Raw genomic sequence first — 25943 nt, forward strand, 5'->3', positions numbered from 1 at the left:
GAACCAATCTCCAGGAAGGACAAGGCACCACTGAAGAAGTCCCTGGCCCTGAGCAGCCTGTGATCCAGCCACCCTGAGGTCATCTTTAGGCCAGTCCCTGTTCATATCATCTGGCAGGGTGAGAAGAGGTTCAGGAGGAGGAGATCTAGAAAGGTTTGAGAGCACTGAGACTGGAACAGAGACCTTGGTGTGATGTGCCTCCCATTTATGCAGCACACATGGATGTAGACGGGATGGACTTTCTCTAAAGGAAGTGATTAATTTGTCTGGGCACAGGTAGGAAACCCAAGATGCCCTAGGGCACTTGCCCAGCAAGCACTCTAAAGGGGCATGGTTTTCCTGTAGGTCCCATGCTGTATCTGTTAGAGACATGTGGTTGTGCTGGACACCCCAAGTACCTGAAATGGTCCTGCCAGCCTATTTCTATGTCACTGAATCAAGTGTCTGCACTGAATTACTACAGCTGTTTGTAACATTGGGATCTTCAGCTGTCCCAGCTTCATAGTGAGTGAGGGGCTTTGTCTAGTTGTAGTGGGCATCTAGTGTCTTTTCAGACGGCCAAGGAAATTCCCCACCTGGCCCCCATGTCATGCTCTAGGAGAATGCAGGTCTCCCAGTTGCTCCATCAGAGCAAGCAGACACTGGCACATGCCTTGGACCACTTCTGTCTCTTCAACTGTCCCCAGGTGTTTGTGTGTGAGCAACTGACTCTCATCCTCCATCTCCAGTGATTATAATGGGATCTTAGATAAGGAGGTCACAGGCAGACCTCTATGTTTGTGCTCATTTCAGTTTTGGGAAGGAGAATCCCACCTCCGGTGTGTTTGTGAGGTTCACGGGAGGGATCTGAATCCCACTGCATGCCAGGGGCTTCTAAACTGGCATGCGATGCCCAGATTGACTCATCTGAATCAACACCTGAACCATGTGGCCATGAGCTCCCTTCTTGTCTCTGTCTAGGTGTCCTGCCTAGTCAAGAGAGGGGAATCGGGGCTTCCAGAGTGGCACATTTCCACCTTTCACAGATAGCCATCTTCTGATGAAATAAACTGCAATGTTGGAATCAGTCTCTCTGCACTCTTTAGAAAAGGACAATAGCTGGTTATTTTAGTCTGCTTCAGTGAGCATTTCCCAGGAGGAGGGAGCACAAGGGACAGAGAAATTCATGCCTTCAGCTGGGTCTCTGCTCCTGAGTGGGGCCAGGCTTTGGGGACAGAGGGAGCTGATGGCAACCTGACAGCACTGCTGAGAGACATCTGTGTGCAGGAGCAGCTCCTCTGCCAAGAGCAGCAGGGCTCTGGGCACTGAATGCTGCTGCTGCCATGACATGAGAGTAGACAGCAAGAAGTGAACTGCAGTGTGGAGTGGGAGGACAGAGGAGAGCTCCTTGTGGGAGAAATCTTTACAGCCCTTTACACAGTAAGTCTCTGGCTGTAGAGCAAGACTACTGAGCTTCCTTGAAAGGTCTTCTGAATCCAGCTATCCCGTGACTGATAGGGTTTTACAGGATCATTCTGCTGGCTTCTCCAGTGTGGAGGAGGAGGAGATGCTTCAGAGCAGGGATTCCCTGCCGCGCCATCACAGGGACAGGGCATGCTGCTACCTTATCCCGAGGATGGCTTCTGGGGTTATGAAGCCAGGGAGTGCACCCAGGTGTGCCCATGGCTATGATTAAGATCAGTCTCCCTGCACCCCATGGTGCTGTGTGCCTGGAGCAGTGACTCTGCCGCCTGCGAGGGTCAGCACTCAGCCTGCCTGGGGAGCTCCCCACAGCACTGTGGGGAGAAGTTCTGGGTGAGAGGGGTGACCCCCCGGCAGGACAGGTTCATTCTCCCATAGTGCGGGTGCTGCGTGTGTCAGGGCTGCTCACAGCTCCAGCTCACCAGGAGGACATTTTGAGAGTGGAGTCCTCAAGAGGACTTGTCTCTGCATGGCAGGAATGGAAATGCAGCAGTCAGGTTTAAACAAGGGGCTAAGATCTTAACCATCACCCTGAAGGATGAATAGGTTTGCAAGTGCCTTCACCACTCCTCAGCCTACAGACAGCACCAACATCACCTTGCCAGTCTCATCGGGGATTTTTCTGGTCTGCTCTTTAACACCTGCAAACAGAGAGATGCTGTTGGGCAGTTTTGTGCTGCCTGGAGGTTTCTGTAGGGCAGAGCTGAGATGACAGTGGGTGGGATGGGACCTGTGTGGGGACAAAGGAAGAGCTCCCAGCAAGGACATCTCCAAGCAGCAGAGAGATGGTCAGAGAGTGAGAGGAAAGTGCTACCAGACACCTCATGTGAGGTCGGGGTGCAGTTGGTTCTCTGCCAGCCCCTGCAGTGCAGGTGCTTTCCGCTGAGCAAGCCCCCTTCATCTTTCCTCTGCCACCCAGCAGAGCCCTCTGCCCTCAAGGCCATGGGATATCAGGCAGGAATTGCGTTTTTGGCAGCCAGAGCCCCAGAAGAGCAGAGGAGCAGCACTCCTGCCACCTGCCCATTTCCTAAGACATGACAAAGGGGCTGAGAGCAACCACCCTGCAATGTCTCCATCTGGGAGGTGGTGTGCACAGCTGGGTTAGGGGAAGACCTTCCTCAGTGTCCCTCTCTCTTTCTGTCTTTGCCATCCTAGGCAGAAGCACCAAGGTGTTGCTCCTTGTTTCTCCCCCTGTCCGGGCTGCTCTAGTTCTTGCTCTTGGGCTTTCTGGGGATGAAATTTGCTGCTACAGAGTCTGACCCAGACCCTGTGGTTCCTGCCGCAGAGTTGTCTGCAATGGAGTGAGAGGATGAGGACCCCTTCTTGCCTTTGGGGCTCAAAGCAGCACAGTGTGTGGGGCTGGGGAATGAGCTGAGTGTCCTTCAGGAGACCGCACCTTTCAGACACTTCACCCACCCTAAGGTGTGCTGCTGAGCTGTGTGCTGCCCTCCAGAGGGGCACAGCTCTTCTACTGGACATTCATGACAGCTGACTGCCCCATGCAGAAGACACAGAGGTGCTAAGGACATGGAAATGCTGCTGGGGGTGGCTGCATGTGGGCAGCTGAAATAAGCACTGTGTGTTTTTGCCTAGAAACTGGGTGTCAAAAGCTCCCTCAGTATCAGCACCACGTCACAGAGTCCTTCTTCTGATCATCGGAGCCATGTGCTCTGTGCCACTCTCTCCATCACTCTTGGGACATCTGAACTGAGAGAGAGGTGAGTTTGGAGATCTGCGCTTTGCAAGTGGCCACCACTGTCAGCAGAGGCCAGTTTCCTTTAAGGGTAACTTGCGGTCGAGACTGTCCCCTAGCTGAGAGAGGTGCATGCCCAAGGCAGCTGGGAATGGGACTGATGTGGAGACCAGTGTGCCGGCTCTGTCCTAGGGCACAGGGAGAGCTTTTGCCTCTCAGGACTCACTAGTCTTCACATGGAGAGCAATGCAAAGGTTGCATATTCCTACCCTGCAGAGCAGACAAACAAACAAACAAGCCCCCAAAAGTGAAGATGTTGCTTTTGTGGTCAAAATGCCTCAGAACTGGAGGTGAAGATGTTAAACCACCCTTCTGCACTACAGCAGGGCTGACCCCTCTGGAGCCTGTGGGCAGAGGTCCATGCTCCTCATGGCACACTCAGCCAGCACAAATTGGAACTCCAGATATGAATAAAGCAGTGTGTCTGCGTGTGTGTGTGTGTGTGTGTGTGTGAGAGAGAGAGAGAGAGAGAGAGAGAGAGAGGGCAAGAGCTTTGAAGAGAGAATTCCCTGCTGACTTGTCACTGTCTTTTCCTCCTTGGACAGTCCCCCATATCCAGAGAGAGCAAAATGTCCAACGGCAGCTCCCTCACTGAGTTCCTCCTCCTGGCATTTGCAGACACATGGGAGCTGCAGCTCTTGCACTTCTCACTCTTCCTGGGCATCTACCTGGCTGCCCTCCTGGGCAATGGTCTCATCATCACAGCTGTAGCCTGTGACCACCGCCTCCACACCCCTATGTACTTCTTCCTCCTCAACCTCTCCCTCCTCGACCTCAGCTTCATCTCCACCACCGTCCCGAAATCCATGGCCAATTCCCTCTGGAACACCAGGACCATTTCCTATTTGGGATGTGCTGCACAAGTCTTTCTATTTGTCTTCTTGCTAGGAGGAGAATTTTCTCTTCTCACAGTCATGGCCTATGACCGCTACGTTGCCATCTGCAAGCCCCTGCACTACGGGACCATCATGGGCAGCAGAGCTTGTGTCAAAATGGCAGCAGCTGCCTGGGCCAGTGGTTTTCTCAATGCTCTCATACACACTACTCACACATTTTCAATGCCATTCTGCCAAGGCAATGTGGTGGACCAGTTCTTCTGTGAGATTCCCCAGATCCTCAAGCTCTCCTGCTCAGACTCCTGCCTCAGGGAAGTTGGGCTTATTGTGGTTACTGCCTGTTTAGACTTTGGGTGTTTCGTTTTCGTTGTGGTGTCCTACGTGCAGATCTTCACTGCTGTGCTGAGGATCCCCTCTGAGCAGGGACGACACAAAGCCTTTTCCATGTGCCTCCCTCACCTGGCTGTGGTCTCCCTGTGTTTCGGCACTGTCCTGTTTGCCTACCTGAAGCCCCCCTTCCTCTCCTCCCCAGCTCTGGATCTGGTGGTATCTGTTCTGTACTCAGTGGTTACTCCATCAGTGAACCCCCTCATCTACAGCATGAGGAACAAGGAGCTCAAAGATGCCCTGAGGAAAATGATTTCATGGACATTTTCCAGCAGTGATAAAATTGCCTTTGCTCTCCACAAATGACTCCCGTTGTGTCCTGTACCAGGACTGAGCTTTGTTTGTTCACTTTATTTTTATTATGACTATTATTACTATTATTAGTAGTATTTGTTATCATGTTGCTACACAAATGCTTGGATTCATTCCACCTTTCCTGGGGCTGCTCTGTCTCACCTGGTACCCAGATAAAATTGTGTCTAACACTGGATCAGAGCTGACTCCATCACAGTATCTCTGTAACACAGTAGGTTCTTCCAGGTGCAGTGCCTGAAGGCTGAACTTCCTCCAAAGCTGGTGTCAAGAATAGCCCCAAGGATTTGCAGTCCAGAAGGGCCTGTTGCACAGGGTTCTCCATGGGTTCGGGAGGAAAAAGCTCATAACCATGTTATGATCCCTTAGAGACCAAGGGATGGATTTAGGACTCACCCATCAGTCTCCAGTGACAGTGGAGGGGATGAATGGTCACAGATTTACATACCCACAGCTGTCCAACATGTTAAGGCCCAGTGTCAGATGTCCATCCTTCTGGAGGGGAATCTGGAGGTGCCAGGAGAGCACAGGGCATCTGGGGCAGTGTGTGCCTAGAGTGGGCAGTGAGTGGAACCTTACAAAGTGAGAAATGCTCCAAGGTGGAGGCACTTAAACTTAAAGCACTTAACCCAGGTATCTGCAGGCAAAAGAGGGCTCTGCAATCGCAGGAGAGGCACTGGGGACCCATCTGGCATGGTGAAGGGAGACTGGAGAGTGATTCATGTCATCATCAATGAAATACCAGGGGCAGGATCCAGAGACGCACCTGGACACAACTAGTACCCTTGGAAATGCTCCATAGTCCCTCCAAGCACCTGCCACATCTGCAGTCCCTGGAGGGATGAGAGGCCGTGATCCCCGTTTGGTTGGGTCTGCTTCCCATCCTGACCAACATGGCCAGTGCAGAGTGACCCTGTGGCCCTGTGGCCCCACAGCCTGCTCACTCTGCAGAGCAGCACCACCAGCTCTGAAGGGAACAGGGGAGGGGGTGAGGGAATGGCCAATGAGATCAGAGGAGGGGTTGGGAGAGATGAGAAGGAAGTGGAACTGGGCTTGCAAGTGTACTGGAGAGAAAAATGCCAACTTTTAATCCAAGACAATGTTCAGAGTGTGGGTACACTAAAGCGAGCTCACGGTGCAGAGCCAGAAGTCCTTGCTGTCCTAGCTCTCCACATGGCCTGGGAAGTGCCTGAAGAAGCATTAATGCTCCCCACGCTCCCAGCTCATAGTGTCATTGTCCTTCCTGAAGGGAGGCATCAAAAGGAAGGCTGGGAGCCCTTGTGGGATCCTGCATTGAAGGAAGCAGAACCTGGGAGTCATATCAGTTTGCTGCTGTCCCTCAGGCCACATCTCCTTCAGACAATCTCCCCCACCCTGTGTGTTGTTCCTCACCCCAAAAGTCACCCCCAGACAGGGCTCCATGCCCAGCTGGAGAACTAAGCGTCCAGCTGTGAGCCCTGGGACGACGAGCCCCCTCCTGGGTCCTCTGCAGGGCTGGCAGGAAGCATGCAGAGGACATCCTGGGGCCATCTACTGAGCCTGTAGACCATCCTCCTCCCATGGGGGGGCCTCATACAGGGTTTGTCAGGACAAAGATGCAGCCCAGCTTGTTGTCGCATGAACAGAGAGGAGAAACTGCCCCAGGAAACTCCTCCTAGTCCCAGACCCTTGTACCACTGGCCATTCCCCATGGTGCTAGTGAGGGATGATCTTGGAATGTGACCAGCTCTGTCTGCCTGCTGGGCTCAGCACCTGTATGGAGGGAATGATCAGCCCTGCCTGCCCTCTCTACAGGCTCAGACCTCAGCAGACACCAGAGCATGGCCTTCTGCGAACCCCGGGGGGACAGGATGAGGGCTGGGCAGGGCTGGGGACTCGTGGGAGGCTTCCAGGCAGGAGGGCCGTAGTCGCCAGGGCACCAGGGGCTGGGCCAGTGCAGGGATGAGGTGCAGATGGGAGCCACGACACTCCAGAAGCTCCCAACAGTCGTGGAGGGGAGTCACTGCTCTTAGCAGGGCTGGGGGTCTCTTGGGGGCTGCAGCCATCAGCACCACCTGCCAGGACTCCCAGACCCAGCACAGATGCTCAGTGATCAGTACCAGAGTCTACAGTGCTCCCCATCTCCTGTGTCACCATCCCCTCTCAGGAGCACTGCTGGGTGCATCACCCCCTGCCTGGGTGTGGAAAGGAGCTGCTGGAGCTTCTCTTCTCACCCTGCTGACCCCAGCTCTGCCTTGGTGTCAGCCCACAGGCTCTGCCCTGGGACATGCTATATCTCCATACGCTCTCCTCCTTGACCATGTAGGGACCTGCAGCATGTATGTCTGCTTAGAGCTGGCCACCTGCATGGTCCCAGGAGATCGCAGCAAGGCTGTGCTTGGAGGTGAGGCTGTGATTGTCCTCGGTCAACGTAGATGGGATGGTGTGGCTGGGGGCCAAGGGGAGGAAAGCACAAGAGACAAGTTTAAGAAAAAAAAAAATAGTCACCATGATAGTGGAGCAGTAGTGGGGTGGGGACCAGGAGATCTTTAAAAACTCTCCTGGAGAAAGCACTTACCAACCTGATCTAACTGTAAAGTTAGCCCGTCTCAAAACAGATCATGGTGCTGGAGATCTTCAGCAGGAATCTCCAGGGCTGGAATTCAGAGCAGTGTCCCTGCACCCCAGGGTGCTGTGTGCCTGGGGCAGTGACTCTGCCACCTGCGAGGGTCAGCATTCAGCCTGCCCGTGGAGCTCCCCACAGTGCTACAGGGAGAAGCTCTGGGTGGGACGGGAAACCCACAGGAGGGCAGGTTCCTTCTCCTGTTGAGATGGTGCTGCCTGGGTCAGGGCTGCTCTCAGCTCCAGGTCACCCCCACAATATTTCCAACAGGCCTTTTCTAGAGGACAGTCAAGGCAGGGACAGGGGTTACCTTAAACAGAAGGGCTCTCCTGAGTCGGTGCTTTCATTTTCCTCCTGTTTGCAGAGTGCTGGCAGGGAAAAGCCATGGGAGAGAGAAACAGCTCCCAGGAGGAAAAGCTCCGAGCAGTGAAGAAATGATCCGTGAATGAGAGGAAACTAGAACCATAAATGCTGTGGGAGGGGGGGAATTTGGAGACCTCCCTGTCATGCCCTTCAATGCAGACCTCTTCCTCTAAGCAAGCCCCATGTGTTTCCTCTCCTACCCAGCAGAACCTCTGCCCTCAAGACCCTTGGGTCCAGGATATGAGCCCCCTCCACTGGAGCCTGAACTCCAGCAGAGGAGAGGGGCATCTCTCTGACAATGTCAAAGCTAGTCACTCCCACTGACACTACAGTGCCTGGAAGAAGAGTGAAGATAGTAAACTGACATGAGGACAGGGTCCATCTCATTGGGACAGAGATGCCTGGAAAGACTAGGCCCCCTGCCTTCACTGCACTGTTTCTCTCCCTTGGCAGAGTGGGAGCTGATGTGATTGATTCAGATACGGACAGCTCTCTTCAAGAGGGCAAGGTTGGGAGAGATGAATCCCTCAGAAGGATCTTCTCTTTCAGAGCCAGCTGCCATGAGTGCTGTATTCATCTCTCACAGGGATAAAAAGAGAATGTTGCCACTGAGTCACAGGACATAATGCCCTTCACTCAGCTCATGGTGCCCATCCCCAGGTATGCCCATCAAAAGCACAGGGCAGTCTGACATCTCCATTTTCACCCCCCAGCAGAGCAGGGCTGACTCCTCTGGAGCCCATGGGCAGAGGCCCTGTCACTACACACACAGCATGAACCAGAGATCAGGAAAGGGAGCTGAACGAAGGCAAAGGAGAAGGGCAATGTGGGGGGTGCTATGAGGAGTGGAATGACTTTTGCTCAGAGAAGCCTATTCTATCTTGTCAATGCCTTTTCCTCCTTGGACAGTGCCCTGAACCAAGGCAGAGCAAATGTCCAACAGCAGTTCCCTCAATGATTTCCTCCTCCTGGCATTTGCAGACACACGGGAGCTGCAGCTCTTGCACTTCTCACTCTTCCTGGGCATCTACCTGGCTGCCCTCCTGGGCAATGGCCTCATCATCGCAGCCATAGCCTGTGACCACCACCTCCACACTCTCATGTACTTCTTCCTCCTCAACCTCTCTGTTCTGGCCTTGGCTCCATCTCCATTATTGTCCCCAAATCCATGGCCAATTCCCTCTGCAACACCAGGGCCATTTCATACTCAGGATGTGCTGCCCAGGTCTTCCTGGTTGTCTTCTTGTTTGGAGGATAGTTTTCTCTCCTCACTCTCATGGCCTATGACCGCTATGTTGCCATCTGCAAGCCCCTGCACTACGGGACCCTGATGGGCAGTAGAGCTTGTGTCAAGGTGGCAGCAGCTGCCTGGGCCAGTGGTTTTCTCAATGGTCTCCTGCACACTGCTAACACATTTTCAATACCACTCTGCCAAGGCAACACAGTGGACCAGTTCTTCTCTGAGATTCCCCAGAACCTCAAGCTCTCCTGCTCTGACTCCTACCTCAGGGAAGTTGGGCTTCTTGTGATTGGTGCCTGTTTATTCTTTGCGTGTTTCATTTTCGTTGTGCTGTCCTACGTGCAGATCTTCACTGTCGTGCTGAGGATCCCCTCTGAGCAGGGCCAGCACAAAGCCTTTTCCATGTGCCTGCCTCACCTGGCCGTGGTCTCCCTATACATCAGCACTGCATTTTTTGCCTACCTGAAGCCCCCCTCTCTCTCCTCCCCAGCTCTGGATTTGGTGGTGTCTGTTCTGTACGCAGTGGTGCCTCCAACAGTGAACCCCCTCATCTACAGCATGAGGAACAAGGAGCTCAAAGATGCACTGAAGAAACTGATTCAGCTGGTACTAGTTCAGCAGAAATAAGCTGCCCATCCCTCTTCACAGTTACTTTCTGATTTCTCTCAAAACAACTCCTATGCTTTGGGCATTCTCCCTGTGATGATCATGTTTGTACAGAAGTATTTGAATCACACTTCTTCAGAGGCATGAACCCAGTCTGTCTGACTGAGATGCCTGCTGTAAATGTGTCTGTCACTGTGTGAGACCTGGCTTCACTCTAATAAAAGGGGATTTCCTCAGTGCAGTGCTTGAAGGTTGGGCTCTCCTTCCAAAGCTGGAGTCAAAAATGTGCTCAAGGACTTTGCACCCTGAAAGGGCCTGTTGCTTTTCCGGCACTCTGCATGGGCTCAAGGCCATGAGCTCCTAGGTGATGTGTTAGGGAATGAGGGTGGGTGGGTGCCCAGTGCTCCTGGAGGTGGTGAACGGTCAAGCAGCATCTCCCATACGACAGGGCTGGAGACTGATGCCTGTCCTTCTCAAAGGGAGTATGGATTCCCCCAGGAGAGCACAGGGCATCTCCAAGGGCACCATGTGCTTCAGGGTGGGCAGTGAATGGAGCTTCACAAGATCAAGTGGAGTTACCCAAAAGTAAAGGGCAAAAGCAATGAATGTCCAGGCTAGTGAGAGCTCTGCAATCCCATGGGAGGCAGTGTGGACCCTGCAGGCACAGGGAAGGGAGCCTGGAGAGTTGTTCATGTCATCTTCAATCAGAAACCATGGGCTGGCTGTAGGGACACCCCAGAACACAGCCTGAGCCCTTTGAAATGCCCTGTGATTGCTCAGAGCATCGTCCATGGCCACAGACCCCTTGACAGGGGTTGTCACATGCAATGATTCCTGTCTGGCTGGATCTTTTTCCCACCCTGACCACCACGGCCACTGTGGAGTCACACCATGCCCTGTTGTCGCTTAGCCATTCACTGTGTAGAGCAGCACCGCCAGCTTGGGGCCCTGTGGGGAGGATGGAGGAGGGTCCAGGAATGGCCAGGCAGGCCAGCATTGATGCACCCACCTGGGGAAAGGCCCTTGGGGGAGCAAGGACGCACCTAGAGAAGAGGAAAGGAGCAAGTGTGTGCTGGCAAGGAGGAGTAAATGCGAAAGAGAAATCTGTTTCTCTGCATGTCAACTAAGGGCAGGCTGCTGTGTGCCTGGGGCAGCAGGAGCTGCTGGAGGAGCCCCAGGACAGGGACTCTTGTGCTGTGCTGGAGAGAGGGGCTGGCACGGGGTCTGGAGGCAGCCTGTGGGTAAGGAATCTGCTGGACAGCAGAACAAGGGGCACAGGGTGACGCTGTGCTCTGTGTCCTTGTGCGACTGGGGCCAGTCCCAGCTTGGAGGCTGATGGGGCAGCTGACACACACCCTTTCTGCCCCCTGGAGCTGCTGTGCCCTTCAGAGGGGCTGGGGCTGTGGAGTGAGTGCCCAGAGCTCTGCAGCCCCCTGCGGCGGGCACTGCTGCGGGGCCAATGCCAGCCTGGGCTGCTCTGCTGGGTGGGCTGGGGAGAGGGCAGGGGAGGTGGAGAGAGCCAAGGAGGGTCTGGGCTGGTCTGGAAAGGGCCCAGGAGAGGAAAACACCAATGTCAGCTCAGCTGTGTGAACGGGCAGGGTGAGGACACACACTGGGGGTTTGTGGTGCAGAGCCAGGTCTCGTGGAGGGGAACCAAGACATGCCAGGTGCAGAAGAGAGGAGGCCTCTCTGTGCCCTTGGTTGCAGGGACCGACCACAGAGGTGACCCTGGGCATTCGTCACAGACCAGCCTGTCACATTGACCGTTTAAGGCCCTGGCCATGCACCCCAGGTTTCTGCATTTTGCTGCATGTCCAGCTCCTTCCTGCTGGGCTCAGTGCCTGTATTGAGGGGAACGGCCAGCGCTGCTGGGCCTCCTTCCTGGTCCAGAGCCCGGCAGACCCCAGGGGATGGCCGTGTGCTAACCCCCGTGTGGGACACAGCTAGGAAAGGGCTGGGTCCGTGTGCTGGGGGAGGCTGGAAAAGCAGGAGGGCTGTGGGTGTACGGGTCACCGAGGGCCGTCATGGGGACCATGCCTGGGGGTCATTTCCCCATCCCTGAAAGCACCCTGCCCTGTGTGATGCCTGCACAGTGGGGCCGTGGGGATGTGTGCGGGCACAGGGACAGGGCACAGATGGAAGCCCCAATGCTCCTCACCGCTCCACTGCAAAAGAGAAACTCCCAGGAGAGCTCTCCCAGCCCTGCCCCATGAGCTCTTGTGCCTGCTCCAGCCAGGCCAGAGCAGAGGTTGAGGACCAAGAGGTCCCTCAGGCAAAATGGGGGCCAGCCTTGTGGAGCTGGCCCTGAGCACCTCAGGACAGGCAGAGTGCCCTCCTCGTATGTCCCCATCCTGCTGGAAGGGTGCCACAGGCACCATGGAAATGGCCTGTTTCTGCCTGGGGTCAGTGCGGGACTTCTGCATGTGAGATGAACGCGACAGCCGCTGCCCTGTAGAAATACTGGCCACAGCCCCTCACTGAAGTCCCCACTGTTCCCTGTCCCTGCCCTGCTAACCTCCTGCCACCCCCTGTGCTGCCCCATCTCCCATCCCCTCTCCCCACACTGTGGTAACCAGCAATGTAGCAGGACCTGGCACAGCCCCGCAGCCACTGCCTGGCCCCCGGCCCTCCCCAGCTCCTCCTCAAACATTACATCCATCTTCAAGAAGGACAAGAAAGAGGAATTGGGAAATGACCTGGGGGTCATGGTGGATATCAAGTTGACAAGAAGTCGGCAAGGTGCTCTTGTAGCAAAGATGGCCACCGTTACCCTGGCTTGTATTAGCAAGAGTGCAGGCAGCAGGGCAAGTGCAGTGGGACACTGGAAATATCCTGGCGGCCTTGACCAAAAAGGAACAAATTAAACAAAAAGCAGAACTGGCAGACTACCCACGTTGGAGAGAGCAGTATGATCAACTCAGGTACTGCAGACATTTTAAAACAACCCCCCAAAAATGGCATTTCTGCCAGTGGCCAAGTGACTAGAGCCAGATGTGCCCAGACTTGGTCACAGGGGAGAGCTCCAGGGGGACTTCTGATTTACTCTACCTCTAATAGCATGGCCAAGAATAGGATTATGCAGGGGTAGAACAAGTTTTTGCTAGTCTAACATTTTAATTAAAGCATTAGGGCTCATGCTGAAGCACACCAATGTGGGGGACATTGGCTTTTCATTGGCTTCAGTAACTGCAGGATGAAGCCTGCATATGGTCTGAAAGAGAAAAGATTGGGACTGAATGTCCTGAGGGTGGCTATAAACTGATGCTTTCTCTGCTCTTCAGTGATACTTCCTCTGGTCACACCTCAGTCTACCCTGAACTCTGTTTTTCCCTTTGCATAATAGATCAGGATTGTGGAGATAGAGCTGAATCCAAGGAAATGCCACACTGATAATCTGGGCAGCCTGGGGAGCCCCCTGAGAAAGGAAATGTGTGCACGAGACCTCACAGCAAAGGCCTGGATAAACCAAGTGACAGTGATCCTCCTGAGGTGCCAAGGATCCCAAGCCCCAAGCAACGGGGCTTCATACGGCCTCCTCTGCTCATGCCATGGGCTCGTGACACACCTCACAGACTAGGATAAATGTGTGTGGGAGAGGTGGAGAAAGAAAGCAGAAATGAATCAAAAGAGGGAGAATTCAGGCCAGGTGTCCCACCAGTAAACATCTCCAAATACGGGTGGATTTACCCCCTCTTTGGCAAGGCTGTTTCTTCCATGACCAGCAGTACCTGGGGGAAGGAGGGTTTTTTCCTGACACCTCTTGTGGGATGGAGGGCAGCAGGATTTGAGAGACTCCTTCCAGCCAAGGGGGAGTTGCTGGGCACTCAGGCAAAGATTTCAGCCTGGGACCTTCAAGTCCTGGGTGGCTGAAGACTACAGGATGCCTCCAATGTGTGGCTCACAAGGGACCTGAGTCACGTCACAGCCACCATTGAAACACCCTCAGAAGCTGATCCCATAACATCTGGCCTGAATGAGACCTGCAGTATTTCCTGACCTTTCTCTGTGCACCTAAAGCTTCCTTTTTAGCTCCTCAGCCCTGGGAAGCAGCCTCAGCTCCTGGAGTGCTGGGGAAGGCACCAGTGACTGCCAGCCCTGCCACTACACCCAGAATTTCTTTGTATTGACCTGAACCAAGTCCCCAGGGTGCTCCCTGCAGCCGACTGGATGGGCACAGATGGGACCTGGCCATTCCTGTTCCTCCAAAGCATGTTGCTTAAGGAAGTGCTGGAAGAAGAGGCCTGGTGGGATCCTCATGGCACTGCACTGCCTGGGACTGTGATAACGCCCTGCAGTTCCTAGGCCAGGCGCTTGTGGACAAGCAGTCATCAGTGCTTATGGGAGTCCATTAGGATCATGCCCTCCAGATGAGCAGGGAGACCTCAGGATCTTATCACCCTGTAGGAGAGCAGCTGGTCACTCAGAGGACTGGGGGGAGGAGGGACAGGTCCCATGGCTCGTGAGGTGAAGGTGCTGAGGTGTGCCTGGGGCCAGGGCACTGCTACCTCCTAGACCCTCTGCCACCTCCTGGGAAGCCACTGCAGGAGCAAGAAAATCCTGGAGAACAGCCTTCCCCATGTTCCTGGGAGTGAATCACAGGGTTACTTCTGTGTGAGAAAATGACCATCCAGCAGCGGGCACATGACTCAGATGTGGGCCTGTAAGGTCAGTGCCACTTCAGTACCTGATAGACAAGAACCAGGCACACGGCTTCAGTGCTGACTGAACTCACTTTTTCCTCAGTAACTGATAGGCCATCAGCAGGCTCTTGGCTGGTGTAGGTTCCTGTGAAGTCACCTCTGCCTGTGCTGCTGTTGGGCCAGAAGCAGGTTAATGGCGTCATTGTTGTATGTGAGGTCACTGATGCCTGAAGAAATGACAGGCCACTGGCAGGCACAGGGTCAGCAAAGCGGCTGTGATGTCATTCCAATATGAGCAGCTTATAGACCAACAGCAGGAAGATGGCTGTGAAATGTATTGTGAGGCCACTTCTGCCTGAGCACCTGATAAGCAAGTAGCAGGAAGGTGCTTGGGATGTTGACTGTGAAGTCACTGCTGCTTCAGTACCTGATCTGCCAAAAGTGGGACATGGTTGTGATGCTGAGAGTGAGCTCACGTCCTTCTCTATAGATCATATGCCGTGAGCAGGCCCTTGCTTGCTGTCGGTTCATGTGAAGTCACCTCTGTCTGCTGCTGATAGGCCAGAAGCAGGTTCATGGCTTGAGTGTAGGCTGTGAGGTCACTTCTGCCTGAGTCCCGGACAGGCCAGCAGCAGGAAGGGCATCAGCAAAGCAGCTGTGAGGTCACTTCAGCCTGAGCAGCTGAGCAGCAGCAACAGGGCTGTGAGATGGCTGGTGAGGCCACTTCTGTCTCTGGAGACGACAGGCCAGAAACGCACTGGCCTTGCAGGGCTGTTCCCTGCTGGGCTGGGGCTCTCCAGGGAGGTCTGAGCCGCCCCCAGGCTGCGCTGGGCAGGGGGCTTGTGCTGGGATCCCGCTGCCGTGGATCCATCAGAGTGCCTGGAGTGCATGGAATAGACTCATCACTGAGTTCATGCAAAGAGGGATTTGGATGGCTTCTTTGGGACTTTTTGGATCCTGATGTTACGGAAAATATTAGGCTTGCCGGCCACCATAACAGGGTCCGACCCTAGGTTCCCGCTGAGGCAGAAGTTCGAAGTCAGATTGGAGAGAAATAACATTTAATGATACACGTGCGGTAATTACAGCTCGAGGTGGGTGCCTCCGAAGAGGGACCCCGAACAAAGAAATCCCTGGGCAATTATACCCTTACAATCTAAATTCCCCACCCCTTAAGCGATACTTTGGACCAATAGTAATAGTTAGGTCTGGGGTCTTCCCCTTCTTCCTTGGGCCCCTTCATTGTCTCTAGGCAGGCTGCTGCTTATCTTCAAGGTTGGCTACTCCTGCTGTCCGTGCAACTTCTTTATCCCTCCAGCTTGAACTGGCTCTGGGGCCCCCTTTTACTTATCTAGGTAAAAGTTCACAGCCTGAGGCCTAAGGCTTCAGCAAATTTAGCTACTAATGCTAAGCAAGTTCTGCTAAGTGATTAATTCTAGACAGCTTCAGTCCGATATTCTCTAACACTGCCCTTGACCTTGTGTTTCCACTGCTCTGTCTATTAGGCTATGGATGCAACCTCAGTAATCTCTCACATATTTCCACATGCCCTGATTAATCATTTCTAAAGTCATATTTGCATCAGACCATCTGGACATATGCATTTTCCTTTGTTTCCCAGTTTTCCTCCTCCCCTTACTCTTTATCATTCAGGTACATCTCAGCTCTCCAGCTGCTGCTCTGAGCTGCTGGCAGTCTGAAGCTTGCCTCCTCTTTCAGCAGTCTCCTTGTCTCTTCAGCCAGCTCCTTTGTTCTGTTTCTTGTCTATCCTTTCCTATCTATCTGTGGAAAACATCTCAAGGAAGGTTATGTCTTGTGGGCAGTGGACCTCACTGGAGGCAGCTTGGACTAAAAATACAGTTGAGGAGTGTCTTGTATCTTTTATTCAGCAGTTCCAATTTTTATTGTTGATTGTTTGCAATTAAGACAAATTGTCTGTGTCTGTTTGCAGCTAGTTGTCTAAGGAAAGCGGGTGGGAATTGGTGCACATGAGCTGTAACATTCAGCTGTAGCCTTGAGTGGCAAAAGGTTCGATTTGAACAAGAGTGATCTAAGTCCCCAGTGGCTGATGAGGGAAATGGCAGGGCTGGGGAGGTGGGGAGGAAGGTTGTCTATACATGTCTCCTATCAAAAATACTGCTTTTCAGACGTGTCCAGACTTCATTAGGAGATACTGTGGGTCAGTATGAATTGGAGAATGTGTGTATGACTTATTCTGAAAACTGAAGAATAAAGAAAGCTTAGGAAGCAGACATCTTTCTTTTCAGGTGCTCATTCAAATCTGCCCAATGTCAAAACACTCCTTCAAACTTTCCAATTAGCCACAGCACAAGAATTGACAAACTGAACAAAATTATAGGAAGAGGCATGGCTCCTCAGGGGGTTTTGCATCTTAATGACCCCTCAGGTGTCATTGCTGCTGACCCATGAACCTCAGATGCTGAGAAGGAGCTGAAGCAACCTCTCAAGGAGTTAAAGTCAGAAGAAAATCCCAAGTTTCTTGGAGCATTAATGGGTCCCACTGAGGGCCATTACCAAGAAAGTCTCCCCAGGGGCTGATTAGAGCCGAAAGTTGGAGGCCCTGATTGCAGGTAGGCAGAGGCAATGTGAGGATGGCTGTGATGCCAAGTCAACATTGATGTGTGTTATCAAGCAGAGTGACCAGGCACTGACAGCCAGCTCCTGGGAAGGGTGATCCTTCTCCTCACACTTTGCTCAGGGCTCTTCCTGGGGGCAGTGTGTGGGTGGGCGGTGCCCAAGGCCGAGTGCAGAACCATGATATGGCACCTCTTGGGCTCCCAAGGGACAAGGAGGTAGCAAGGCCACAGTGCTTTATGGACACAACGTCTTCTCGTAGGCCTTGGTGGCAGAGACTCCAGCCATAGCCAAAAGGACAGAGGCCTGTCTGTGTTGGGAGCTTTCAGCCTTGGCATTGCCCTTGACCATCTCCACCACAGGGTGTCCTACACTTTCCCAACACTGTGCCTGTTTCCCTGCAGACTGTACACATCCAAGCTGCTTCCCCAATTGCTCTCACCCCAGGATCGCCCCACTTCTCCTGATGTCTTCCTGTCCTTACTTGCTTTTCCTTGAAACACAAAGACAGGGGCTGATCACAGAGTCCCTCTGGGTGACCTCTAGCACCACAGCACTACCCTTCGACTGACATTTTCTTTTCCTAATGTCATGGCTAAACCCCACTAGCTGCTCTTGGTGGCTTTTCCTCCTTCTCATGCTCTTTCCCACTACCAAAAGAAGCTCCATCATCCCTGAAACCACCCTTCAAGTAGTCACAGGCTCCTACTCTACTGCCCCTTGCTTCCACTTCAGCAGGCTAATGAAGCCCATGGCCCTCAACCTCTCCTCATGGATGGGATTATTCCTGTGTAGGCACAGGACTTGACACTTCTCTTGTAAATCTTCATAAGTTTCTGTTGTGTGAATCACCTGAGCTTCTCAAGATCCTTCTGGACTGAAGCTCCTCTGTGTCAAAACAAAACAAGACAAAAACAAACAAAGAAAAACAGTGCAAATGGGTTAAGGGTAGGCAGTGGTGGGCTGTAGGAGAAGGGATCAGGATGGTAAAAGAGACAGGCTTAAAAGGGGAGAAAGAAAAAAAAAGGTAATTAAAAGTGAAGGAAAGGATTGATCAGGGCTGTTTGGGGGTTCCTGCCAAGAAGCCCTGCATCTGAATAATTCTGGCTGGAGGAGGACAAGAAAGCTGGCCTGCTTCCACTGTCACAGGGCACCTGCGTGCTTTCCCTGACATCCACAAGAGAAGATTGAGAGTGGGAAGAATCACGGACTCCTTCAGGGTGGAAGTGACCTCAGGAGGTCACTAGGCCAATCTGCTTGCTCACAGCAGGGTCAGCTCTGGGGTCAGAGCAGGTTGCTCTGGGCTTCTTCCAGTCTGGCCTTGGAATCCTCCAAGGGAGGAGACTGCACAGCCTCTCTGGGCCGCAAGCTCCAATGCTTCTTCACAGAGCAAGTGTTCCAGCTCCGCCAACTATTGTGAGGGCCCTCAGCCCAATCTGCTCCCAGTTATCAACCTCTTTCTTGTTCTGGGAACCCAAACCTGGATGCAGTGTTCTAGATGTGGTCTAATGAATACTGATTAGAAGGCGATCACCATTTCCCTTGGCCTCCTGGCTGTGCTCCTGGTCATACAGCCCATGATGCTTCTGGCCTTCTTTGCTGCCAGGGAATGCTGCTGGCTCATGGTTTGCCTCCTGTGCCCCAGGAAACTCAGGTCCTTTTCCACAGAGCCGCTGCCCAGGCACTCAGGCCCCAGCCTGTAACACAGTGGGGTGTTGGTTTATCCCAAGTGCAAGCCCTGGCATTTGTCCTTGTTGAATTTCATGAGGTTTCTGACAGCCCATTCCTCCTGCCTCTCTAGGTCCCTCACAGTGGCAGCCCTCAAGCATATGGCTGGGCCCCCCTGCAGTTTTGGGTCCTCAACAAGCATCTTGAGTATCGCCTCTTCCATGTCACTAATACAGTTGTTAAAAAGGACAAGTTCCTGGAGAGACCCTCAGGTGCTCCACTTTTCCCTGGCCTTCAGGAAGAGTACTACACCTTCACCACTGCCCTCTGAAGCTCATCATCCAACAAGTTCTTTAGCCAGCTGGTTGTCCACCCATCTAGGCGGTACATTTCTAAATTATATTCCACAAGAATATTGTGGGAGACAGTGTCAAACACCTTGCTCAAATCAAGTTGAAGGACATTTTCTGCTTTCCAACCACAAATAGAGCTATTTAATCATGGGAGGCCATCAAGTTGGTGAGGCACAATTAACCCTGGGTAAATCCATCCTGGCCCTTCCCTATCATCTTCTTCTCCCTCATGTGCCCAGAAGTGAGTGGACTCACTCCATGACACACTCCTCAACCAATTGAGGCTGAATGGCCTGCAGTTCCCTGGGTTGCCCTTTGGGCCTTTTTTGAAGATGGATGTAACATGTGCCTTTCTCCAGTTATTGGGACCTCACTCCATCTCCACGACCTTTCGAAGATGAGAGAGGGCGGCCTTGCTATGACAGCAGCCAGCTCTCTCAATGTCCTTGCATGCAGCTGTTGCAATCCCACTGACTTGTAGGGGTTGAGTTCTTGCAAGTCGTCCCTCACTGAACCCTCATCCCCTTGCTGTCTCTTTTTCTCCTCTGGAGCCCTGACTCGAGGCACAACAGCCCAGGAGATCGTGTTGGTGAAGAATGAAGCCAAGAAGGCGGCACTGAGCTCCTCAGACCTATCTGCAACTTCTATTACTAGAGCCCCTGGCCCATTCAGCAGTGAGCCCAGGTGTTCCTTGCTTATTCTTTCTCTGTTAGCAGAGTAGTAGCAGCTCTTTTTCATGCCCTTGACGTCCCCTGCAAGTGTCTACCCTCTGGGAGCTTTGGTTTCACCACCCCTACTTTGGTGGACAAGAGGGTCGTGTTTAGCCAAGCCCATCTCCCCAAATGTCTCCTAGTTTTAATGAGTATCAGTATGGAGCATCCTTGTGCTTGGTGGCTGCTGACCTTAAAGACCTGCTGGCTTTCCTAAGCTCTGTTGCCCTTCAGAGCTGCCTCCAATGGGATCCCCCACCAGTCCCCTGTGGAGGACAAAATTTCCTCCTTTGAAGGCTGGAGTCTGTACACTTCCGTTGTCCTTCCTCACTGCCCTCACGATCTAGGACTCCACTGTTCCATAGTCACTGCAGCCAAGGTTTCCACAGATTATCACAGCCCTCATCAGTTCTTCCTTGTGTGTAAGTACCAGATCCAGGTGAGCGTCACCCTTCCTGGCCCATCATGGAGCTGTGCTTAGAAGCTGTCTCTGACAGCCTCCAGAGATCTCCTGGACTGCTTGCACCCTGCTGTTTGCCCTTCCAGTGAATATCGGGGAGATTAAAGTCCCCCCATCAGAACCAGGCCCTGTGACCCACTGACTTCCTCAGGTTGCTTAAAGGAGACTGCATCCACCTCCTCACCCTCATCGGGTGCTTCGTAACTCCCATCACAACGTCACCTTTACTCTGATGCTCATGCACAAGCTCTCACCCAAACCCGTGTCCATCCCATGCAAGAGCTCCACTCATCTGAGCTGTCCCTTCACACCAAGGGCATCCCCCCTGCTCATCTTCCCTAATGGTCTTGCCTGCAAAGCTTGTACCCTGCCATCACAGCCCTCCAGTCATGGTAACGGTCCCTCCACATCTCAGTTATTCCAACCATGTTTCAGTCCTGTGACAGCTTGTGCATCTCCATCTGCTCCTCTCTGTGCCCCAGGCTGCAGGCACTTGTGTGTATTGGGGTTGCAGAGCCTCAGCTGTGGCACAGAGAACAGGTTTGTAATGGTGAAACCTGTTACCAAGAGCCAAGGACATCGTGTGTGCAAAGGCCCCACTTCAGAGCAGAGCCATGCTGGCATAGATAGCAGGTGGCAATGTAAAGGTGAAAGGAGGTTCCCACTAGGAGAGCAAAGCCGGCAGTGCCCAAGGCCAGGGAGAAACAGAGCTGGGCTGTGCAGGAATGGCAGGGGAGGAATTAGCTGCCTGAGATGACTCTGCAGCACCTTGGGGCCTGAGACAGAGGTGAATCGATCTCCAGGCAGGACAAGTGCCACTGAAGAAGTCCCTGGCCCTCACTAGCCTGTGATTTGGCAGCCTGAGGTCATCATTAGCCCAGTCCCTGTTCATATCATCTGGGGGTGAGAAGAGGTTCAGGAGGAGGAAAGCTAGAAGGTTTTAAGGGTGCAGAGACTAGAGCAGAGACCTTGGTGTGATGTGCTTCTCCCATTTATGAAGCATGCTTGGCTGTAGATCGGAAGGACTGGGCCTAAAGGCAGTGGTGGGATCCAGTTGTTTGGGCACTGGTAGGAAACCTGAGTTGCCCTGGGGCACTTGCCCAGCAACCACTCCAAAGGCGCATGGTTTTCCTAGAGGTCCCATGGTGTATCTGCTAGAGACATGTGGTTGTGCTGGACACCCCAGGCATCCGACATGGCCCTGCAGGCCTATTTCTGTGTCACTGAATCAAGTGCCTGCACTGGATGACACCAACTCTTTGCAATGTCGTGATCTGCATGTGTCTCAGCTTCCTGGTGAGTGGAGCTCTGGTAGCAGTGGGCATCTAGTATCATTGCAGGTGGCCAAGGCAATCCCCTGACTGGCCCCCAACTCATGCTCTAGAAGGATGTAGGTGTCACACTTGATCCATCAGAACAAGCAGACACTGGCACATGCCTTCGAGCACCTCTGTCTCTGCCAGTGTCACCAGGTGTTTGTGTGTGAACAACTGACTCCCACCCTCCATCTCCAGTGATTATAATAGAGGATAGACCTCGATCTTGCATGCAGACGTCCGTGCTGTGCTCACTTCTGCCTGGGCAAGGGGACTCCCACTCCTTGTGTGTTTTTTGTGGAGCTCATGGGAAGGATCTGAACCCCACTGCATCCCAGAGCCTTCTGAAGCAGCCTGAGAAGCCCAAACTGACTCATCTGAAGCAATACCCAAACCATGGGAGAACAAACTATATTCTTGTCCCTGTCGAGGTGTCCTGCCTCGTTACGAGATGGCAAGAGGCGCTTCCTGATTGGGATGTTTCCGCCTTTCATAGATAAGACACCTTTCTCTGATAAGACAAATTGCAATGCTGGAATCAGTCTCTCCACACTCTTTAGAAAAGGACAATAGCTGATTATTTTAGTCTACCTCAGGGAACATTTCCCAGGAGGAGGGAGCACAAGGGACAGAGAAATCCATGCCTTCACCTGGGCCTCTGCTCCTGAGCAGGGCCAGGCTCTGGGGATGGAGGGAGCTCATGGCAACCTGGCAGCACTGCCCAGAGACAGCTGTGTCCATGAGCAGCTCCTCTGCAAAAAGCAGCAGGGCTCTGGGCACTGCCTGCAATTGCTGCCAGAAGATGAGACAAGGCAGAGAGAAAAGAAAAGCAGTGTGGAGTGGGAGGCCAGAGGAGAGCTCCTTGTGAGAGAAATCTTCACAGTCATTGACACGGTAAGTCTCTGGCTGCAGGGCAATGCTACTGGGCATCCTGCTACCTTCTCCCAGGGACGCTGAATGGGTATGAAGACTGGGTGTGCAGACAGGTCTGCCCAGGGCTGTAATTCACAGCAGTGTACCTGTCCTGCAGGGTGCTGTGCGCCCAGAGTAGTGCCTCTGCCACACTCAGCCTGTCCGGGGAGCTCCCCACAGCGCTGCGGGGAGAAGCTCTGGGTGGGAGAAGAGACCCCCATCAGGGTAGGTTGAGCCTTCTCTCAGGAGGATGCTGCGTGGGTCAGGGCTGCCCAGAGCTCCAGCTCACTCCCAGGACATTTCTGGAGGGGCCTTTCCAGAAGGAAGGTCAGGGCAGGAATAATATGAAAGGGAAGGACCTGTCATGAGTCTGTGCTTTCAGTCTTATTCTCTTTGGGATTGGTGAAATGGGATTGGATCTGTCAGGTTTAGACAGGGGACAGAGGCTCCAAAACAGTGACACTGAGAGAGGAGCAGTTCTGGGAGGGACTCAGCAAATGCCTTCATGCACCCCTCAGCCTAAGGACAGAGCCAGCATCACCTTTCCAGCCTCACCAAGGTTTCTCTCACCTGCTCCTTAGCACCTGCAAACACGGAGGTGCCCCTGGGCAGAGCCCTTTGCCCAGGAGGTTTCTGCAGGGCAGAGCTGAGCACCTAGTGGGTGGGATGGGGTCTGTGAGCACTGAAAGGGGAGAGACGTGGAGACAGAGAAACAGCTCCCCGCAGAGACGGCTCCAGGCAGCAGCGTCATGCTCAAAGTGTGAGAGGAAACTATCAACTCCAAGGCCTCCTCTCCTCTCCCAGCCAGCACAGCCCTCTGCTCTCAAGGCTGGGGGGTCCAAGGCAGGAGTCGTTTCCTCAGCAGCCGGACATGCAGGAGAGGAGACACTCCTGAGTGCCCCTCTGTCCCTCCCTGGCCCTGCCTCCCTCATCACAAATGTCATGGTATTGCTCCATGTTTCCCACCTGTCCATGCTGCCCTTGTCCTCCCCCTTGGACTCTCTGGGCAGGGGGGTTCTGATGCAGTTCAGACACTGACCCTGCGGGTGCTGCCACACAGACGTGTCCTTGACAGTGAGGTGCCCAAGTGCCCCTCTAACCTGGGGGCTCTGGGCAATGCAGTGTGGGGGGTCTGGAAATGAGCCAGGTCTCTCATCAGGACACCCCATCCTTAGGACATTCAGCCATTTCGCTGGGGTGTCTGGCTGGGCTGCAAGCTGCCCTCCACAAGGACACAGCTCTCCCATTGCAGCTGCGTGTTATCTAGGCGCCCCAGGGAGAAGCCACCTAGATACTGAGGCCACGCTGGGACATGCTGCTGGGTGGCTGGATGTGGGCAGCTGGAAGGAGCCTGATGCATTCCCGACTAGAAGGAGACAGCCGAGACCTACCTCCCATCCCCTCAGAAAGAGTGCTGATGGGCACTTTGCAAGTGCATTCCTCTGCTCTCCGCAGAATCATTTCTTTTTCGGGTATCATGAGTGCAACAGTCCTCCACCTCCATGGTGCGAGCACAGGGCAGCTGGGAACAAGGCAGATGGACAGGCCAGCTCTGCTCCCTCTGCACTAAAGCCAGAGTGAATCCTTTTCCCTCTCTGAAATCACAGCTGCTCACTCTGAGTGCAGCAGCAATGCTGAGGATTTCTACCTCCAGGAATCCTCCTCCGGTGTGACAGGGTCAGCTAAAGAAAAGCAAAAAGGCCTTAACACTATTCATGAACCCACATTACGTGGAACTGGGAGTGAAGGTGCTGAAAACGCCTTCAGCATTATGGGTGGATGAAATCTGCCTGGAACTGGGAATATAACAGTTTAGCCACCCCTGTTCCCTTGTCCGCAGTGCTGTAGGTCAGGGCTGACTCCTCTGGAGCCCACGGGCAGAGGCCCCTGCTCCTCACGGCAAACTCAGCCAGCACAAAGCAGAGCTCAAGCCATGGAGCTCAATAATAGTGCTGCTGAGATGGGGGGAAGTAACATGTGTGTGTTTGGGGGAGCCTATAAAAAGGTTTTGCTCAGAGAAGTCTGCCCTAACTTGTCAATATCTCCTCTTCCACAGAGAATCCCCGTGTGCCGCAAAGGAGCAAATGTCCAACAGCAGCTCCCTCAACGAGTTCCTCCTCCTGGCATTTGTGGACACACGGGAGCTGCAGCTCTTGCACTTCTCGCTCTTCCTGGGCATCTACCTGGCTGCCCTCCTGGGCAACGGCCTCATCATCACAGCTGTAGCCTGTGACCACCGCCTCCACACCCCCATGTACTTCTTCCTCCTTAACCTCTCCCTCCTCGACCTTGGCACCATCTCCACTACTGTCCCCAAATCCACGATCAATTCTCTGAGGAACACCAGGGCCATTTCATACTCAGGATGTGCTGCCCAGGTCTTTTCCTTTGTCTTTTTCATGTTGGCTGAGTATTCACTTCTCACAGTCATGTCCTATGACCGCTATGTTGCCATCTGCAAACCCCTGCACTATGGGACCATCATGGGCAGCAGAGCTTGTGTCAAAATGGCAGCAGCTGCCTGGGCCAGTGGTTTTCTCAATGCTGTGCTGCACACTGCTAATACATTTTCAATACCAGTCTGCAAAGGCAACACAGTGGACCAGTTCTTCTGTGAAATCCCACAGATCCTCAAGCTCTCCTGCTCTGACTCCTACCTCAGGGAAGTTGGGCTTATTGTGTTTACTGCCTGTTTAGGTTTGGGGGGCTTTGTTTTCATTGTGTTGTCCTACGTGCAGATCTTCACAGCTGTGCTGAGGATCCCCTCTGAGCAGGGACGGCACAAAGCCTTTTCCATGTGCCTGCCTCACCTGGCCGTGGTCTCCCTGTTTGTCAGCTCTGTGATATATGCCACCCTGAAGCCTCCCTCCTTCTCCTTGCCAGCTGTGGATCTCGTGGTGGCTGTTCTGTACGCAGTGGTGCCTCCAGCAGTGAACCCCCTCATCTACAGCATGAGGAGCAAGGAGGTCAAAGATGCCCTGAAAAAACTCATTCAGTGGGCACAATGTCAGCACCAATAACCATCCCATGTGCATCTGCTCCTCATTCCAGGGTATTTGGTATCATAGCTATGTGTTGCTCATGTCTCTCTTATTTTTCTCTGTAACATTCTTGTAAAAGAAAAAACATATTTTGCGTTATGCCACTTGTCCTCAGGAATCTCTCATTTGAATCTGACCCAGAGACTGTGTTGAAGCAGGAAGCCAGGCTTCCCCCTTCATCAGCAGAGATGGGGGAACCTCAGAGCCCACTAGTCTGAGCTCCTTCAATGCCTTCAGTGCAATGAGGAGAGTTTCCTTTTGCAGTGTCTCTTTCGGCTCTGACATCAAGGGAGCTCAGGGACACAGAGTCAGACTCAGACGAGTACAGGCAGGATGAGACCATGGGTCTCGTGTCCATTAGGAGAGCTTAGCTCTTGTGGCCACAGTCACGGTGTTATTCCCACACCCCCCCTTATGCGAGGGTGGCAGCCATCTGTCACTGTGGGCTGGTCCCTTCCCTCTACAGAGCTCCAACACTCAAAGCGAAGTGAGAGTGGAGAGGAGGAGATGCTGGACAAAGCCTGTAGGGACAGACCCTCTGCTCCTCAGGACCCTTCCCCTACTGCCACAACAGGCATTTCCTTGCTGCAGCCTTTGCGTGGGGGCTGCAGCTTTCTTGGAGACACATCCACCAACAGCAGCAGGACTTTCTCTTTTCAAGGCCTTTCCAAGTCTGGCCTTTCTTCAG

At 53.4% G+C, this 25943-nt stretch overlaps 1 protein-coding gene across 1 annotated transcript; it reads left to right on the top strand.

Annotated features, from left to right (window-relative positions):
• The first annotated feature begins 24298 nt into the window (after positions 1-24298).
• On the top strand, positions 24299-25234 carry LOC136995940 (olfactory receptor 14C36-like). The gene has a single exon (XM_067316936.1). It carries the CDS (start codon positions 24299-24301, stop codon positions 25232-25234), a length of 936 nt encoding a protein of 311 aa, XP_067173037.1.
• Positions 25235-25943: the final 709 nt, after the last annotated feature.

This window comes from Apteryx mantelli, unplaced genomic scaffold (genome assembly GCF_036417845.1).
Source record: "Apteryx mantelli isolate bAptMan1 unplaced genomic scaffold, bAptMan1.hap1 HAP1_SCAFFOLD_186, whole genome shotgun sequence".
Classification (NCBI taxonomy): domain Eukaryota; kingdom Metazoa; phylum Chordata; class Aves; order Apterygiformes; family Apterygidae; genus Apteryx; species Apteryx mantelli.